We start from the raw sequence: 18,566 nt of genomic DNA, 5'->3' as shown, positions 1-18,566 counted from the left end.
AGTCAAGCACATGGCAGAATCCACATACTCGTACCTTGCACACAATCTACTGGATTCCTTCACAATAGCAGTTTGTCCAGTGGCAACTCAATGCTATACAGGCAGGAGAGACTGGCCCTTGAAATTCTCAGCACTGACTCCAGATCCCACAAAGTCTCATGTCATCAGGTCAAACATGGACAAGGACACACACTCTTGATCACCACCTTCCTTCAGCTGATGAGCAGTGCATCTCCACGTTGAACATTTGGAAGAAACACTGAAACTAGTAAGGGCACAGAATGTACTCTGGATGGATCACCAACAGGAGCTTGGAAGCACAATGGCGTGATGAACGGGCCGAGTCCTGAAGGTCAAAACTGCCAAACAATGCAAGGTAGTGTGAACCTACATGGGATTGACTTACTTGACCCAATCGACACCAAGGTACCTGTGACAAATTTCTCTATCCATCATACTATTAAAAGAGACTACTGCACAGTATTTGAGATAAACCCCAACTTCATATGGAGGATGCCCACCATCAAGTGATGTGGCATTAAAATTGTGCTCAACACAACAGATCAAGTCTGGCATTTCACTGGGCATCCAAGGGAAGTTGGGTTCCCTCAATATACATCATCACCATCTGTAACCTCTGACAAATCCCTGTCTCAAACTGGTATCAGATGAAGATGGTGGGAGGGGGAAGAAATGGGAGACAAGGAGGTGAGCAAACTCTGGTTGCAAAAGTTGTTGGTACTATAGTGATACTTACTAGTAGTAACCTGCACACAAGATATCTGCTTGTATCGCCTCTACGCTTCCAATCATATTTCTTCTGTTATGTCATTATTCTTTTTTGCTGTATGTTTATCTAGTTGATCTTTCAATGCATCTTACTGCTTTAACTTAACTGATGTGTGCTATCCATGTAATATGGACAATGTCAATATCAATCAATGACCAAGTTCAAAAGATTCCAACCCCAAAACTTGCACATGCAAGGTTGATGATCAAGTTATGTTCTTGTATGATTTCCAATATAAAGACTTGAATACTGTGGCCACTAATCACCAACAGACACAAAATAGAGAACAAAATCAAATTTTATTTCCAATCCATCAACCAAACAATCTCAGCACATTGGCTAGCTCCAAACATGTGCAGCATATGAAAAATAAAGTTTATGTACATATACCTTAAAAAAAAAGAAAAAAAAAAGGCTAGTCAATTCTCTAACATGTTGGAAAGGCAAAGAGAAACATCTGCGATGTTTCAACAAAATTTATCATTTGGAATCTTTGAAATCCTTTCTCAAGAAAACCAAACAGAGAAAAAGAATCCCTCATCAGTGAAAATTCCAGGAAGATAGTTGCAGTGTCAGCTACCTTATCCAATTGAAGTGCGAGGGGATTGATCTGATAGCATCCAACCATTAGTTTCTCTGGCCCCATCAGCAAGTAGATTGTTACAAACACATGGCAATCACACACTTTAACTGCACATTTTAGCAGACACATTGCACTCATTTAACATCTGTAGGTTTCCTATTCTTCATCAGCAGCAAAAAACCCTGCTTGACAAGCAAAAAATGTTTTTCTTTCCAGCATAGATGATGCAACTTGGAAGGAATATGTACACTTTTCCTTCTGTTGAGATTTGGTCGACTCTTCTGAATTTTTGCCCATATGATCCCAAGGAATTTTGTTCAGTCTCCCAATCCTCTGACTTATGTTTCTTTCATGCTTTCCAGAATGGCTTCTTCAATTTGGACATCTAAAGATCACAGACAGAAATTTTGAGCACGATCACATAATTTTTCCAGGACTAAAAGACCATGGAATGCAAAAGAAAGTTGCTCATCCGGTCATGCTTCTCCAAAAGTCAGTTGCTGGCAGTTCTATTCTCATTCCCTTCAATATTTTCCCCTTCTCCAATTCCCTGTTGGAAAGTACTATAGAGGCTGCTCATGGACTCTTTTGGACAGAGCATTCCAGCTCACAGCTCTGTTAACAACTCACCATTTCTCTGGTTCTGTTGACAAGTATTTTAAATCTGCACCTTTTCATTACTTATTATTAAACTCAATGCCAATGGAAACAGTTTAAACTTATTTGATTTTGAGGAGGGGTGCTTAATGGGAGGTTTGATCAATGCGACAGAACAACATAGGTTCAGGCCCTTCGACTTACAATTGTGACAAATTGTTGTTTTTGTATTGTATTTAGATGATTTAAGGAGATAAATTGGGGCAGGTATTTTCAGTGTAGGTCACAAACACCAAAACAGATCTTATCTAAAACACTGGAGCTCTGCTCATGCTACAGGTCGGCACCAAGAGCCTTTGCAAAAGCTTTGGAGAGTGCCCAAGAGTTCACTGATGGATTGTTGTTTACAAACAGGCAACAGATGACTCTCAGAGCCACAGGCTGTCTGGAATGGAACTTGGTGTACTCAGAGGATCATGTGGTTTTGCAAGCAGAGAGTCAAACAGGCTTTTTCTCAGAGAGAGATCGATCGATCAGTTTGGCGGTTTTACAGTCAGCAGCAGCAGCAGCTGAAACTGGAGCAGGACAAGCTGGCAAGCTTGTGGAAAACCCCATTTGGAAGACAGGTTATGAGTACTTATTTCAGCCTGGTCAAAGCCCTTGTGGTTCATGCAAGAGGAGAGGACTGGCTGCCTAATATTTCACTTGAAATAAGAGAAACAAGAAGGAATTCTGTGGTGACCTGAAAGAAAGAGGTTATCATCTGGAGAACCCTGATGGGGCAAGTTTCTTCAACAAGACACTGGAGTGGTTGGTTACAAGGAATCAGTTGTGGGTGTCCAGCGAACAACAAATTTCTCTCTGAAAACCAACAATAACCTTCCTCATTGGTAACCATTTACCTTTCAAGCACCAAAGCCTGGTGAACTTTATAAATGTTAAATTTTGTGCATAGTATAAGAATTGCCTGCAACTAGTGAACTTGGAGGAATGAGAAGTGAGATTGGACTGCGAACCAAAGAACTTTTCTGAACTTACACGCACATTACATACATGTGCGCTTAGAATTAGAAGGGGGTTAAGTTAGGTTAGTTAATAGTGATAAATTAAAGTGTTTTCACATTTAAAGATAATTAAAAGCAACTTTTGTTCAAGTAATCATTTGTTTTGATGAATATCTATTGCTGCTGGGTTTTGGGGTCCTCTGGGCTCATAATACAATGTCTGCGCTGAACACTATGGCAAATTAAATTAAATCTCTTCAGCATACACACGATCCATATCCCTTCATATTGATTTGTCAAACTCGCTCAAAGAAGTTTAATACATTTATCTGTTCTCTTCATAGGTCTTGAGATTCTTCTTAAACCATAGTACCCCAAATTACAATATGCCAGCCAAGGCCTAAAGCACTGTCCAGCTATTAATCAGGAGGTGGCCTCTTATATGGAATATATAACAGGTACAAGTCAGTCAGATTAAGCACTTCACATTGCCACGTGTGCTCCTCTTTCCATCCTTCCTGACAAATTGAATGGGCTGTATCCTCCATTCCTTTCTCATTTGCATGCATATCTTGATCCTCCTTTCTGCATCTATGATGTCTGTCTAAACTATCCCACGACAGCAAGTTGCATGCTTTTCTTTTCAAGGCATTATTGGCAAGGCTGGCACTGAATGGTTGATCCACATTGCCTCGAGGCAGGGGCATGTCACCTAGAACTGCCTACTGGTGAAAGTATTCTATTGGTGGGAAGGCAGTCTCAAAACGTAACCAGTGACGATGAAAGGCCAGTCAGTTTCTCCTGACTGCTTCTTGTTTTGCTCCAGTGGAAAGATTCAGAAACCTGCAACATTGGCAGTTGGCCTTGCAAGCAGAAAGTTAAAACCAAGTCAGAGTAACAGAAAACAGGCCCTTCTTACCAGTAAATGCAAATCCACCATTAAACCACCCATTTACAAATATAACAAAAAAAAGCCATTTCCAAATTAGCTTTGTAACCTTCATTCTATGCTAGCATTCCAATCCTTCATACAACCAATAGGTTCAGTTGATAGTTTATTCACATATTGCAAGTGAGATGTGACGATTTGGCCATAACATGCTTACATTTAAAATTGCCATATCAATTGTGCAGAATTAGCCCAGTGAAAATAATGATACTCAAACAGCATCCTCCCTGTGAAAGAAATAGACTTGAAGGTTTGTTATTGATGATTCACCTCAATATGTCCAGATAGCAAAGTTTTGTGAAGTTGAATTTTTGCAATGGATACTATTCAAATCCGACCTTAATTCTCCTTACATACTCATTAACTCCTCTGCCCTCCCACCCTACACTTTTACCATTCATCTTCACATTCAGGACAATTTACAGTGGCCCATTAACCTTTCAACATGCATATCTTTTGAAATGAGAGGGGAAACTGGAGAACCACAAGGAAAGACAATATGGCCACAAGAACTTGCATACTCCACACAAGCAGGTCAGGTTTGAATGCAGGACCCTGGCACTGAGAGGTAGCAGCAATATCAGCTGTGTTACTGTGTAGATTGGTTTTCATTTTTTTAAGGTAACCTTTGGTCAACAGAAATACAATCAAGACAATGATATCGAGTGAATAGCTCAGACTTTTAAAAAAATGTTTGTTGACAACATTCCAATTCTCAATGCATCAGGGGCTGTCAATTTCATGAATATCAAAGCCTTTCACAATTTCGGTCACTCCTTAGTCTCAGTATTTTCTAATTCCCCTTCATTTCTATCATTTCTTCTGCTTTCTCTCAATGAATCCAGCCAGCCATTTTACTACATGTCTGCATATTATCAAAAGTTTTGTTGCTTCCCCATCTGATAACACATCAAAAGATCCACAAGGTTAATCGAGGAGGTTTTGCTTTTTCAAATCAACACTGAATCCAAAATTACTTTCTCCAATTTTGCCCATTTTATGATAGATTACACATTTTCTGTGGGAAATTTTAAGCTGCCAAGTTTGCAGTTATATTTCTTAGTTTCTTCATTGGCCCTCATATTTGAGGATAATTTGCATTAACTCCATGCTATGGCTCCTGATGTGACTGATGAGGCCAATGCATGAATCACCAACCCTTCCACAGAGGAGTCAGGAGGAGGGATGGCAGTTCATTAGTTGGTCAAAGAGTTTGCATCTGGTTGTGACTGCCTCAGTCATGGACTCCAAACTTCCCTCACAACTGACGTCAAGCTGCAGTTTCTTGATCCAATATCCTGCTTTTTCTCAAAGTCAGAAGAACAGTAACTCATGAAATACCTTTATGAAGTGCTCAAGCCCAAAATACTGGTTATGTATCATTATCTTTGCTTTATAAAGTACCTGTTTGACCTGCCGAACTTAACCAGTATTGGGTTTTTACTTCAGTCGCTGCAGACTTTTATGTTTTATTGCATCAGTAAAACCATCAGCCCAGTCCTTCCATCTCAAAAGATGGTTATCAGAGCACACGGAATTGTAAGCAACTTTTCCTGTATTATTTTAAAAGTTCTGCCATGTAGGGGCGTGGCAAGATGGCGTAAGGAACAGACGTGCCTTCCAGTCCTCTCCTGACTCTGAGTTATTGTTTTGTTTATAAGTGCCCGTTAAAATTCTTTAAAAAGTCTATAAATAATAAGAGATGCTGAATTAATATCTAATGGTACATTTGCTAAAAAACAGTAAAAGAAAACGCCAACAGATCATTAAAAAAATTCTTTCTTTGGCTTGGCTTCGCGGACGAAGATTTATGGAGGGGGTAAAAAGTCCACGTCAGCTGCAGGCTCGTTTGTGGCTGACCAGTCCGATGCGGGACAGGCAGACACGATTGCAGCGGTTGCAAGGGAAAATTGGTTGGTTGGGGTTGGGTGTTGGGTTTTTCCTCCTTTGCCTTTTGTCAGTGAGGTGGGCTCTGCGGTCTTCTTCAAAGGAGGCTGCTGCCCGCCAAACTGTGAGGCGCCAAGATGCACGGTTTGAGGCGTTATCAGCCCACTGGCGGTGGTCAATGTGGCAGGCACCAAGAGATTTCTTTAGGCAGTCCTTGTACCTTTTCTTTGGTGCACCTCTGTCACGGTGGCCAGTGGAGAGCTCGCCATATAATACGATCTTGGGAAGGCGATGGTCCTCCATTCTGGAGACGTGACCCATCCAGCGCAGCTGGATCTTCAGCAGCGTGGACTCGATGCTGTCGACCTCTGCCATCCCTGAAATTATCTGAGCCTACCTGTTTACAAGAAGCCAGGACTTTTTTTTTAAAGGGAAAAGGAGTGGCAATTTTGGTGCACAAGAATTTACCATTTCAGTTACAGAATGAAGAGAAAAATGGTGGAAGATTATTAAAATTGAACTGTACAATTTTTAATGAAGCTTGGACATTGCTTGATGTTTAGGCTCCGAATGTTGATGATACAGCTTTTGTTGTGGATATGTCTTTATAACTTGGACAATCAAATTCTAATGTGATGATTGGGGGAGATTTAAACATGGTATTGGAGCCTTTATTGGACAAGTATCCAAGAGTAATTAAGAAATCTAAGATGGCAGTTCAAGTAACTAATATGATGTCAGATTTTAATTTAGTTGATATTTGGCTAAGATTTAATCCTACAGAGAAAGATTTTTCTTTTTATTCTTCATGCCATAATTCTTTTTCTAGAATTAATTATTTTTTCATTTCAACACATTTGCAGGATAGGGTTATATTGGTGGATTATAAGGCGAGACTGGTTTCGGATCATTCTTTATTATTATTAGAATATCAGAGTTCACAAGATGTTCAGAGAGCTCCAAGATGGAGATTTAATACTATGTTATTACAAAAAACAGAATTTATTAGTTATTTAAAACAACAAGTTGAAGTTTTTATTAGTAATAATACTAATTCTGTTTCTAGTCATTTTGTTTTATGGGATGCAATGAAAGCTTTTTTTACGAGGTCAAATTATTAGTTATGCTTCTAAAATAAAGAGAGAGAGAATTAAAGAGATTAAAGATTTAGAGCAGGGGTGTCAAACTCAAATTCACCGAGGGCCAAAATTAAAAACTTGGACTAAGTCTAGGGCCGAATTAAATATTTATTGAAAATTTTCAACAACATCTGCATGTTTTCTCTCAACATATGTAATGTTAAACTTTTTCTTATTAAAATAAAATAAATGTTTAATAATAGTTTTGGTTAAACTCCTTCCATAAGAAGCATTAACAAATAAGAAATAAAATATTCAATAAATAATATTTCTCTCTAGCCTTTAAGCCAAGGATCGCACGTTGCCGAGAAGCATGCCAGGGAGCGGAGGTCTGCAGGGAGCCCTCCCCAGCCCAGCCAGAAAACCCGAGCGGCATCCCCCCCCCGCCCCCTCTCCCTCCTCCGCCCCCGCCTCCGCCTGCCGCAACCGCTGCCAACAACCCAAGGAGTCCCCGCTGGTCTCGCCATCTCACCGGGAATACCGTGAGAGCGGTGGAACTCATCCGCGACCTCCACCCCAGCGGAAAGTCCGATGCCCAGCAGCACCCACCCACAGATGAAGCTCAAGGAGACGTTGGAGCTAGGCGGCGGGTCCGTGGGAGCTAGGCGGCGGGTCCGTGGGAGCTAGGCGGCGGGTCCGTGGGAGCTAGGCGGCGGGTCCGTGGGAGCTAGGCGGCGGGTCCGTGGGAGCTAGGCGGCGGGTCCGTGGGAGCTAGGCGGCGGGTCCGTGGGAGCTAGGCGGCGGGTCCGTGGGAGCTAGGCGGCGGGTCCGTGGGAGCTAGGCGGCGGGTCCGTGGGAGCTAGGCGGCGGGTCCGTGGGAGCTAGGCGGCGGGTCCGTGGGAGCTAGGCGGCGGGTCCGTGGGAGCTAGGCGGCGGGTCCGTGGGAGCTAGGCGGCGGGTCCGTGGGAGCTAGGCGGCGGGTCCGTGGGAGCTAGGCGGCGGGTCCGTGGGAGCTAGGCGGCGGGTCCGTGGGAGCTAGGCGGCGGGTCCGTGGGAGCTAGGCGGCGGGTCCGTGGGAGCTAGGCGGCGGGTCCGTGGGAGCTAGGCGGCGGGTCCGTGGGAGCTAGGCGGCGGGTCCGTGGGAGCTAGGCGGCGGGTCCGTGGGAGCTAGGCGGCGGGTCCGTGGGAGCTAGGCGGCGGGTCCGTGGGAGCTAGGCGGCGGGTCCGTGGGAGCTAGGCGGCGGGTCCGTGGGAGCTAGGCGGCGGGTCCGTGGGAGCTAGGCGGCGGGTCCGTGGGAGCTAGGCGGCGGGTCCGTGGGAGCTAGGCGGCGGGTCCGTTGTATCGGCGCCGCTGTGAATATCTAATTAACTTTCCCGTTAACTATATCGGTGTACTGCTGTGCCTGCTGTGGAAGTGCTAAAAACTACTATGGTAGTGCTTGCTGCTGTGCATGTGCTATACTTGCGCAGCGGCCAGCAGGCCAACTCTAATTATATTGCGGGCCAAATTTGGCCCGCGGGCCAGAGTTTGACATGTGTGATTTAGAGAAAAAGATAACTGCTACTGAAAAAGAATTTCAAAAAAGCACTACTGAAATGCAAAAGAATCGGGTAACTAATTTAAAATTTAAATATAATGAATTACAAACTTATCGGTTTGAATGTTTAATGAACCGAACTAAACACAAGTTTTATGAATGGGGTGAGAAAGCCTATAAAGTTTTGTCATGGCAGTTAAAAAGGAACAATTATCCAGGATTATACCAGCAATTAGAAAGAAATCGGGTATTACTTTCAGCCAAAAGTAAATTAATGAGGAATTTTTAAATTTCTATAAAAAATTATATACTTCGGAATGTAAAGATGTAACTGAAGATGTTATATTCTTTTTTGAAAAATATTAAATTGCCACAATTGAATCAAGAAGACAGACAAGAGTTAGATAAATCCTTTACAGAAAATGAAATAGAAATGGCGATAAGAGATATGCCAAATGGAAAGGCACCTGGTGAAGATGGGTTTTCTATAGAGTTTTATAAAACTTTTTATGCTGATATATCTCTTATTTATAAGGATGTATTACAACAAATTTATAATACTTTTCAATTACCTGAGTCTTGCTCTAATGCAATAATTACAGTTATACCAAAAAAAGATAAAGATCCTTTACAGCTTTTTTCTTATAGACCAATATTGCTGTTAAATGTAGATTATAAAATTGTAGCTAAAGTTATGGCTAATCGATTAGCTCAATATTTGCCTAAAATAATACATAGTGACCAATCGGGATTTATAAAAAATAGATATGCGTCAGATAACATTTTGCATTTAATAACTTTGATAAACAAATCTAAATCTCAGATGAATTATCCAATAGTAGTTTCAATGGATGCAGAGAAAGAAGGCTTTTGATAGAGTGGAATGGAAGTTTTTGTTTAAAGTACTTGAGAAATTTTGTTTTGGTTCTTCATTTATTGGATTGATAAAGGCTTTATATAATAGTCCGAAGGCTAGAATTGCTGTCAATGGGCGGATTTCAGAATCTTTTAATTTAACAAGGTCTACTAGACAAGGATGCCCATTGTCGCCTGCTTTATTCGCTATAGTTATTGAACCTTTGGCACAATTAATACGCCAAAACGAAAATGTTAAAGGTATGAGAGTTTTGAATGAGGAATATAAGATTAATTTATTTGCTGATGATGTTTTATTATACTTGGTGGATCCGGGTATTTCTTTACCAGCAATTCAAGAATGTTTAGAAAATTATGGTCAATTATCTGGTTATAAAGTAAATTGGGCCAAAAGTAAAATTCTATCAATCTGTAAAGATGATTATTCAATATATAAAAGTATTACCAATTTGAAGTGGACTACACAAACTAAATATTTAGGAATTAATGTTAATACGGAATTTCAAGATTTATATTCAATTAATTATCTTCCTTTAATAAAAAGGATTAAATTAGAATTGATTAGGTGGAAGGATTTACCTTTGGGTTTATTAGGGAGGATTAATACTATAAAAATGAATATCTTTCCTCGAATACAATATTTGTTTCAATCAATTCCTTATTTTTTAAACAAAAGTTTTTTTAAGGATTTATATAAAGCAATTACAGACTTCTTATGGAAGGGAAAATTTCCGAGGGTAGCAATTAGAAAGTCGATGTGGGATTTCCAATTTGGAGGTTTAAGATTACCGAATTTTCAGCATTATTATGAAGCAGCTCAATTTAAATTTCTTAGTGCATTAATGAATATGGATGATCCGCCCAGCTGGGCAAAGGTAGAAATGGCGGTTATTTTAGAAAAATTTCCTCATGAGTTTTTGTTTCGATGGAATAAAAATTTATTACGAACTTATGATGTACCAATATTGAAGCATTTATTGAATCTATGGACAAGTAAACTTAACAAATTGGGGCTCAAAAATAAATGGTCTGGACGATTGCCATTATATAATAATCAACTTGTTCTTTTTACAGTCTCCAATATCACCTTGAAACAATGGGAAAGGAAGGGAATAAAAAATTTATCTGATTGTTTTTCTGAGGGATGTTTTTGTTCCTTTGATGAATTACAAAGGAAATTTGGTATTAGTGGAAATTCTGTATTTGTGTATTATCAATTAAGATCTTTTGTAAAATAGATATGTGGTCGTCATATGATCTTACTGCCTGATTCTAATTTTGAGGAATATGTACTTTCAATACCAAAAAAGGGATATATATCTGATTTGTATTGTATTTTACAAGAAACTGAAAGTAAAAAAGATTGGGATAAAGATAAGTTGAAATGGGAAAAAGATTTAGGTTTTACAATAGCTGAAGAAGCCTGGATGGAAATTTGCCAGAATAGTATTTGGAAATTGATTAATGCTAGATTAGCGATGATTAATTATAATTTTATACATCAGTTATATTTAACACTAAAAAAGTTTGGCCTTAGTAAGTCGGATTGCTGTTTTCGTTGTGACCAGATGGTTAATACTTTTTTGCACTGTCTGGCTTTGTGATCGATTGCAACAGTTTTGGAAAAGTATTCAATCTATACTTAATAGTTTATATAATATCTGTCTTGTATTAGATCCTGATATATTTTTATTAGGGAATATGCAATCACTAATTGATTTAGGTTTAAAGGATTATCAGATTTCCTTTATCTATTTAGCTTTAGCTGTGGCCAAGAAATGTATAGCACTTACTTGGAAAGACAGAAATATATTAACTTTAGATAGGTGGCATTTGGAGATGAAGTTCTGTTTGACTATGGAAAGGATATCTTTTTCAATTCAGGATAGGATGTCTTTTTATAGGTTAAAGTGGACTCCGTTTGTTAAATATATGCATTTAAGTTTGCTTTAAATATGTTTTTAAGTGTGATATTTTACTATTGATAACTTTTTTTTGTTAGTATCTTTACTTGTTATGTTTTATCTTTTTTTTGTAAGTGGGCTTTTTTTTCTTATATATAATATTGTTCACTTTATTAACTTTCACTCTTTATTTGGGGGGGTTAGACTAATTTTAAGTTAGGTTATTAATGTTGTGTAATAATTATTGGGGGGGGGTTAGTTTATTTAGTTTACCGATGTGGTACTGTAATTTTATTATCTTAACTTTTATTCTTTTTAAATGTAATCTTTTATTCATGTTATAAAATCTTAAATATATTTAAGTTTAAAAAAAAAGGTTCTGCCGTGTGACACTACATGAACATTTCCTTTGTGATCTTTAACCACCTTAATATTTGCCTCCCAATCCAATTCATCTTAATTTGTTTATAAAATGATTTGAAGTTCAAGCCAATGTATTGTTCTCCTTTCTAAATTTAAGTTTTTTTAAAAATTAAATTTAAATTTAGACAAACATACAGGCCATTTCAGCTGCCCATTTCATGCTGCCCATTTACACCCAATTAAATTACAACCACAGTACCTTTTGAATGATGAGAGAAAACCGGAGCCCCTGGAGAAAACCAAACAAAGGGAGAACCCACAAGCTCCTTTCATGTATCTTGCAGCCACAATCAACCTCTCCAACTTCAAAAAAACTGAAGAATTTGGCATATTCTTAAGATGCCTTACCAACCTTTCCTTCCAAATACTCCATCCATATCTTCAGCTGTCTCAGGAGAGCTGATGAAATATTGAAGAACTCATCCATTCCCTGATCATACACTATTCTCTCATGACTCCATTGAGCAGAACAGAAGTGGGGAGATTGGGAGCAGAGACAACGCTCCCCCATGGGGGTTCTACCGCCCAGTCCTACTGCTGACGGCTCCATTCAGGCTTGAAATGACCCGTCAAAGGGACAGATGGCGTTTTATTTATAATCTTGCAACTGTGGGTCTAGGCCCAAAGTGGCAGTACCTGTTCAGCAACAGCCTCGAGGGTTGCAGCAAACTGGTGCAAGGGACCAGTAACTCAGAGAACAGGTTCCCCCCAACCCCTTGTTGACAATAAGCAGGGGAAATGACCAAGGACAGTGACCATGGTGGCAGACTAGTGAGGGGCTCTGCAGCTGAAGGACACACACAGGCAGCAACTTGCAGGCAAGGAACTCTCATAGGCTGCGGGCTGCAAAGACTCATACCAGGCTAGCTCATGAGAACCAGATACAAGAACAGAGATTAGAGGGGTTCTGAAGGTAGGAATGGCTCCCAAAGGGCTGAACATTTAGATCTGGGCTTGGGTTGACGATGGTTTGAACTGGAGTCTTGTGCGGCTGCAGAAACACTGGAGGAAAATCCAGAGACATTGACTATTTTGGGGGCAGGGGGAAGAAAAGAGTGTATGTGGGAAAACAGGATTCTTGTTTCTCTTTCTCTGACTGTAAGGGGTGCCAGTCAATGGAAATGGAGAATCTTTGAGTGCCTTATGGCAGACCAAAAGCTATTTCATGTAATATTACATTTGTTTTATTACATGATAATAAATAGCATCAGATGTGAAAGGATGGGTTTCATGCTCACAAAAGATACCTTTGCATTATTTCATAGTTATACTTTTCTCTATTCTCTGCATTGTTTTTTTTTCACTTTTCACAATATCCTTCACTATTTGACTCCTGTAACACTACTCCTTGTAATGTTAGCTTGTCAATTTATTTGTTATTAGTGCACTACCTGATGTACAAGTTGACTTGCATGGACAGCACACAAAAGCTTTTTAAACTGAATTTTGGTACATTACAAAACAAACCATGTACTTTCCATGTTCTCCCATTACCAAATCTAACTCTCAGCATTCCTAGGTGTTTTTTTAAATTTTTTTCCATCTTCAGATCACAAGATTGGATGTTCTGTATTTTCATCTCATTGCATGATGTCATCTTTCCATCTGATCCTCTTTTTTTCCCCCAGAATGTCATGTATTGTTCAGATATCACTTTCTCCTGCACATTTAGGTACTAGGTCCCTTTACAAAACACAAAATGAGCCCCTGCTCAATTGCAAATTAACCTTTAAATTTTGTTTTTTTTATGATCTTAAACCAAATCATGCTGTGGTTAATGTTGGTGAGATAATTGTGACAAATGCACACTTAAATTAATAATTTCACTGTAGAAAGCAAGAATATACCTTCATTGGCAATATCCTGCTTCGTCAAGCTCAAGGTCAGAGTTTCTTGCAGAGCTTCATCTTCGTCATCTGGAGTTCAAATGAAAAAGAAAGTCAGTGAAACTCCTGCCGTGCCTTAACCAATTAGGAACCGGAAGCACTTACAATCAAACTGGTCCACAATAATGTTCCATCTCTGGCTATTACTGCATTACTTGATGTCACGATATTCCCACATCACTTCACGACATCTCAGGAATAATTTACCATGCAGTTTCTTTAATTACCTGTATTTGCAATAACCAGATGTTTGCCCCATTATACTCTTGCAATTCAGGTCTTATTCAGCATACCAACATACCATTATCCCAACCCCATGGACCCATTTCACATGCCCATGTTCCAATCTCTAGTCAAACAACTCAAGAGTGATGCTACATCAGTGCTTGGGAACAAAACAAAAATGAGATTTCACTATGCTTCCTGAATGTGGCCTTAAGCGTAGGGAAAAAAGGATAACGATACTCTATTAACAAAACCCCTTGATTTGGAGCAAAGAGTTTCAGATTTGTGGGAAGATTAGAAAACCTGGATCTACTTTACTTGGAGTGGTTAATGTCACTTGGAGCTAGGACAAGGCTGTTCTAAATACAAAATGGTTTCATAACATAAAAAGTAAAACTATTTGTGCCTGGAGGAGGATTGCTAAACTAGACAAACAATATCATGCCTCTGACATATTGGCAAAATAAATATTGCTGAGGAAGAAACACTGATTTTTTTTTGCTAAGCGTTGCCTGAAAGCATTCTGCATAGCCAATCTCAAAAAAAACAAACATTAAGAGAGGGAAATTAAGTGGAACCAATTTGAAAATACGGAACAGAGAGCTGGAAGAGACACAAAGAGCCAAATGGCTTCCTTCTTTGGAGAACAATTCTCCAGTGGTCAACAAATCACACTAGCAGTGACAAATCATCTTTCTTCACATGGACATAACACAAAAAGGCTGACCTTCCACAGCAGGCCAGAAAGAGAGTGGAAGAATCTACAGAAAAGATTCAAAAGAATGTTACTGGACATCTTAACCCAGAAAGTGTAAAGTGGTTCATTTTGGTAGGTTAAATTTGAAGGCAGAATGTTGGGGCCCATGTCCACAAGTTGATGTTGTTAAGAAAACTTCATGTATTTTATTAACCTTGGGATCGAGTTCAAGAGCAGTGAGCAATACCTTAGTTAGATCCCACTTGGAATAGTATGTTCAGTTCTGTTCACCTCAGAACAGGAATGGTGGATTAAAAGTGTGCAGGGGAGATTTACAATCATCCTGCCTAAATTGGAGAGCATGCCTTACGAGGATAGGTTGAGTGAACTTGGACTTTTCTTGAAGCTACAGAGGACAAGGGGGTGACCTGAAGAGAAGCAGTGATCAAGTGGATGGCCAGAGACCTTTTCCCAGGGCTAAAATGGCCAACGTTGAAGGAGCATTGATTTCAGGTGCATGGAGCAAATACGCGGTGGGGGGGGGGGGGGAGGTGAAAAAGGCAAGTTTTTCCCGCACACTTTAACTCTGGAACCTCCTCTGCCACTTAACAAGATCAGGGCTGATCTGTTTGTCACCTCAACTTCATATCTCCAGGGTAACCTTTCATTCCTTAAATCACAAATCCATCTGCCTCTGCCTCTGCCTCTGCCTCAAGAATATTGCTTCCACTGCCCTTAACGGATCCCAATACCTGGGCTTGCTGGCTGTGCCTTCCAGTTTCTACAGATTTTCATGCTCAGTTCCACAACTAGATAGCCATGGCGGAAAAAAAAAATCAACCAAATGGTTAAAATTTTGAATGCATTCAGAAAAGCTCTTCAATAAACATAGTGGCTCTTGAAATAAATAACAAAAATCACATCCAATCAGTGTAAAATCACAGGATATTTATTCGTTAAGCAGTAGCGTGGGATTGAAGAATTCTTTTGTCATTTTCAGCCCCACCTTTTCCAATATCAGATATACTGTTCAATAATGCACACATCAGCTCCCCTTCCATATGATGAGGGTTCAGAACGTGACCTGGCCGCATTGTTTTCTTTAACTGGTTCTTCAGTTCTTCAAATCCCTTGTCGCCAGAGAGAACCGTGAAAGGGATATGTTTTGGCAACTGCTCATCCATCCGCCCAGCCTGGAGATTATATGGTACAAAATAAGGGACAGTTGAAATTAAAGCAGAAAAGAAAGCAACTTATTAACAATCAGATTGCTTTTCCCACTCCTCAGAACAGTTTTAATGGCACAACTCGAAACAGGGAGGTGGTGGTGGGGAGGGAGAAAGAGATGAGTTGGGAAAACAGGGAAAAAAAAACTTCAACCGCAGATAGTGTGCCTAGAAAAGCAGCACACCTAAAAGACTGCAGATTTCCCAGATCAGGACTTGGGATGTATGGAACAATTGGAGGGACTAGTTGCTTCAAATGGCACAAGTTAAAAGATTTAATAGATAGGTGCTTTAGAGGCAGACAGTGAGAAACTGTCAGAAAGCTGATAAGTACAAGTGGTTAGGTTATTTGATTTGCATCTCATCAGCAAATCATTGACCAATTTCAATAATTTGTATCTGGGAAATTTGTGACATCTTGTTAATGGACCTCCCTGATTGAATTGTGACCAAATTCTCACTGAACTGAAATACATGCAATAGTTATATTACAGTCATATATAAAGGCAGCAGCGTTGTACTGATTGGTGTTTCAATGCAGTGAATGGTACAACTAAAGAACAAAGTCACCACCATACATTTTGTTCACAAGTATCTATTCAGAATCTCATCACTGGTCCTTGAACTTCAGCAGACTAATCATAGAACAAGAGCACAGGAACAGGCCCTTTAATATCTGCACCAAACAACGTCAAGTTAAATTAAATCTCTACTGCTTACATGACACATATCCCTATATTACCTACACATTAATGCATTTAAGCTCTGAAATACTACTATTGTAACAGCTTCCCCACAGCCTCTACCAGCGTTCCATGCAACAACCACTGTGGAGGCAAGAACATTTGCCCTCTTGTTTCCTTGTTTTCCATCTGAAAACATGTCCTTTTATACATGGCATTTGTAACCTGGGGAAAAAGATTGTGTACCCTGTCTAAGCCTCTCAATTTTCTAAATTTCGATTAGGTCACCCCTCAGCTCCAGAGAAAAATAACCCAAGTTTGCCCAACCTCTCCTTCTGGCACATACCCTCCAATCTAGGCAGCATCCTGGGAAATGTCTTCTGTATCTTTTCTACAGCCTCCTGTAATGGGCTGATCACAACTGCACACAATAAATTTGTCAAAAATAACTAGATCTTTTAAAAATTAGAAAACCCCAGAGACCGAAATATACAAAATAGCAGTGCCTTTCAAAGTGGCTCCTGTGATCCTGGCAAACAATTTGTACCCTTTACCTCACAAATCAATAGGTCCAGCTCCAGGCTGAAAGAGGAAAAGTACTTCAATGATCAAATCTATCAAAATTTGCACTAACAATAACCCGTTTTAAATCAATGTGTGGAATGTTACTCAACCTGCCAAAAGATTCATTCATAAAATTCAAACAACCCTCTCTTCTCTTCCACTGCCGTTATCTGTGAAGACTGGATTTATAAACATTTTCCTGAGAAGGGGGGAAAAAAAAACCCACGGCCCTTTGAAGCAGAGTGGTGTTCCCAACATGTAAAGCTTCCTCAAAAGCTTTCTGATCATCTCCTTGATGCTTGGAGTGGACAAAATTAATTGCCCTGATTCACTACAAATTTGAATTTATGCCCCATCACGAACCAAGTTCCTTCCTTCATATCCCACAATTCTGCCATATTTATATTTCAATTGCTTCTGAGCAGTTTCCCTGCAAGATTAAATCATAGCAATGTAAATTAAAAAACATCGTAGCCCATTAATAAGTCAATGCATGGGTTTTCTTTTCTCCATCTCTCCACCCCACCGTGAGCAGTTATTTACCAGCACTGATACACATTAAAGATAGTTTCTTGAAAAGAAACACAAACATGCATGCAGATGGCAAAGTCAGCAGCATCCTTCCTAGCACTGCACCGTGGATGAAGGAAAAAACATCCAGTATTGACGAGATAATTGAAGACAGGACAATTTTCTGGTGTTTTCCAGTGAGACTTTCCACCTGCATGGCAATAAAAAAACAAGATGCAAAAAGATTAAGTCTAGAATTACGCGGTTGCTCAGACATGAAGCCCTTTATTCCCAAAGGATGCATATCAGATGCTCTTGCTCCATTAAATAACAATTAGAACTTCACAGCTGTCATGTTCTACAGTCATGAAGGTTGTTAAGTGGCCATTAAATTTTTCTGGGAGTGGAGGCAAGTAGTGGAATACAAAGGAAGTTGATGTAAACAAGTGCAAGATTGTCAGTGTGGATTTTGTGGGCCAAAGAGCAGTTTGGCCACTGTATTTAACTTTATTTCCATGATTAATAGCAAACAGAATAACAAATTGGTTAAAATCAACAAACCAATTTCTAAAAAAAATTGTGGATGGTTGGAAGAAGGGGTTCAGTTGAGGACACCTTTGAAACTATATTCGACAATACTTCCAAGGACATTGCCATGCTAAATGTAGTTCAAAGATGCAGGTGGTTATTCCCCCATTCCTGGGATTGGTGAAGCTGCTGTGAAAGGAGACACTAAATTTGCATTCGCTGTGTTCATAAAAATGAGAGGGCATCTCATCAAAACTTATAGAAATTTGGTAGAGATAGACAAGATGGCTATTGTGGGATTTGGTTTGGTGGGATCTGGAACATGGATTCACAATCCAGGGCAAGATATTTAGGAAAGAAAGATGTGAAATCATGAAATATTAAGGTTTCAGATAGAATTAGATGTGATAGATGAAATTTGATCCAGACAAAGATTTAAGAAATGGTAATGTAAACTAAACAATATTCTAGATAGGTCACTAACTTGTCTTCAATTCCATACGTTCCCACTGTGGCCAATGTGTATGCTCAGAGGCTTCATGAAATCCACACAGGGTGGCACAGTTGGCGTAGCAGTTTACGCAACGCCTTTACAGCACCAGTGATCAGGAAACCCG

General features: G+C 39.7%; 1 protein-coding gene and 1 long non-coding RNA gene across 13 annotated transcripts in view; one reads left to right on the top strand and one right to left on the bottom strand.

Annotated features, from left to right (window-relative positions):
- Positions 1-383: 383 nt before the first annotated feature.
- Positions 384-3,128, top strand: LOC138736477 (uncharacterized). The gene is made up of 2 exons (XR_011340303.1): positions 384-708; positions 1,736-3,128. It is a non-coding gene; the product is annotated as an uncharacterized lncRNA (long non-coding RNA).
- znf451 (zinc finger protein 451) overlaps positions 1,104-18,566 on the bottom strand; it is a 99,515-nt gene continuing 82,052 nt past the window's right edge. For 4 of the 12 annotated variants that reach the window (XM_069886070.1, XM_069886067.1, XM_069886068.1 and 1 more), the window contains exons 14-17: positions 17,502-17,632; positions 15,445-15,631; positions 13,478-13,546; positions 1,106-1,758 (exon numbers count right to left, since the gene is read on the bottom strand). In XM_069886070.1, coding sequence (XP_069742171.1) covers positions 1,712-1,758; positions 13,478-13,546; positions 15,445-15,631; positions 17,502-17,632 — 434 coding nt within the window. In that variant the 3' untranslated portion in view covers positions 1,106-1,711. Of the gene's footprint in view, positions 1,759-13,290; positions 13,314-13,477; positions 13,547-15,365; positions 15,632-17,454; positions 17,633-18,566 lie in introns of those variants that run through there. The other 8 variants (XM_069886071.1, XM_069886073.1, XM_069886074.1 and 5 more) reach the window with 6 other exon arrangements.

The sequence above is a fragment of the Narcine bancroftii genome, chromosome 6 (genome assembly GCF_036971445.1).
Source record: "Narcine bancroftii isolate sNarBan1 chromosome 6, sNarBan1.hap1, whole genome shotgun sequence".
NCBI classification, from domain to species: Eukaryota; Metazoa; Chordata; class Chondrichthyes; order Torpediniformes; family Narcinidae; genus Narcine; species Narcine bancroftii.
Note: the sequence above shows the minus strand (reverse complement) of the source record. Positions and strands in the feature narration are given on the sequence as shown.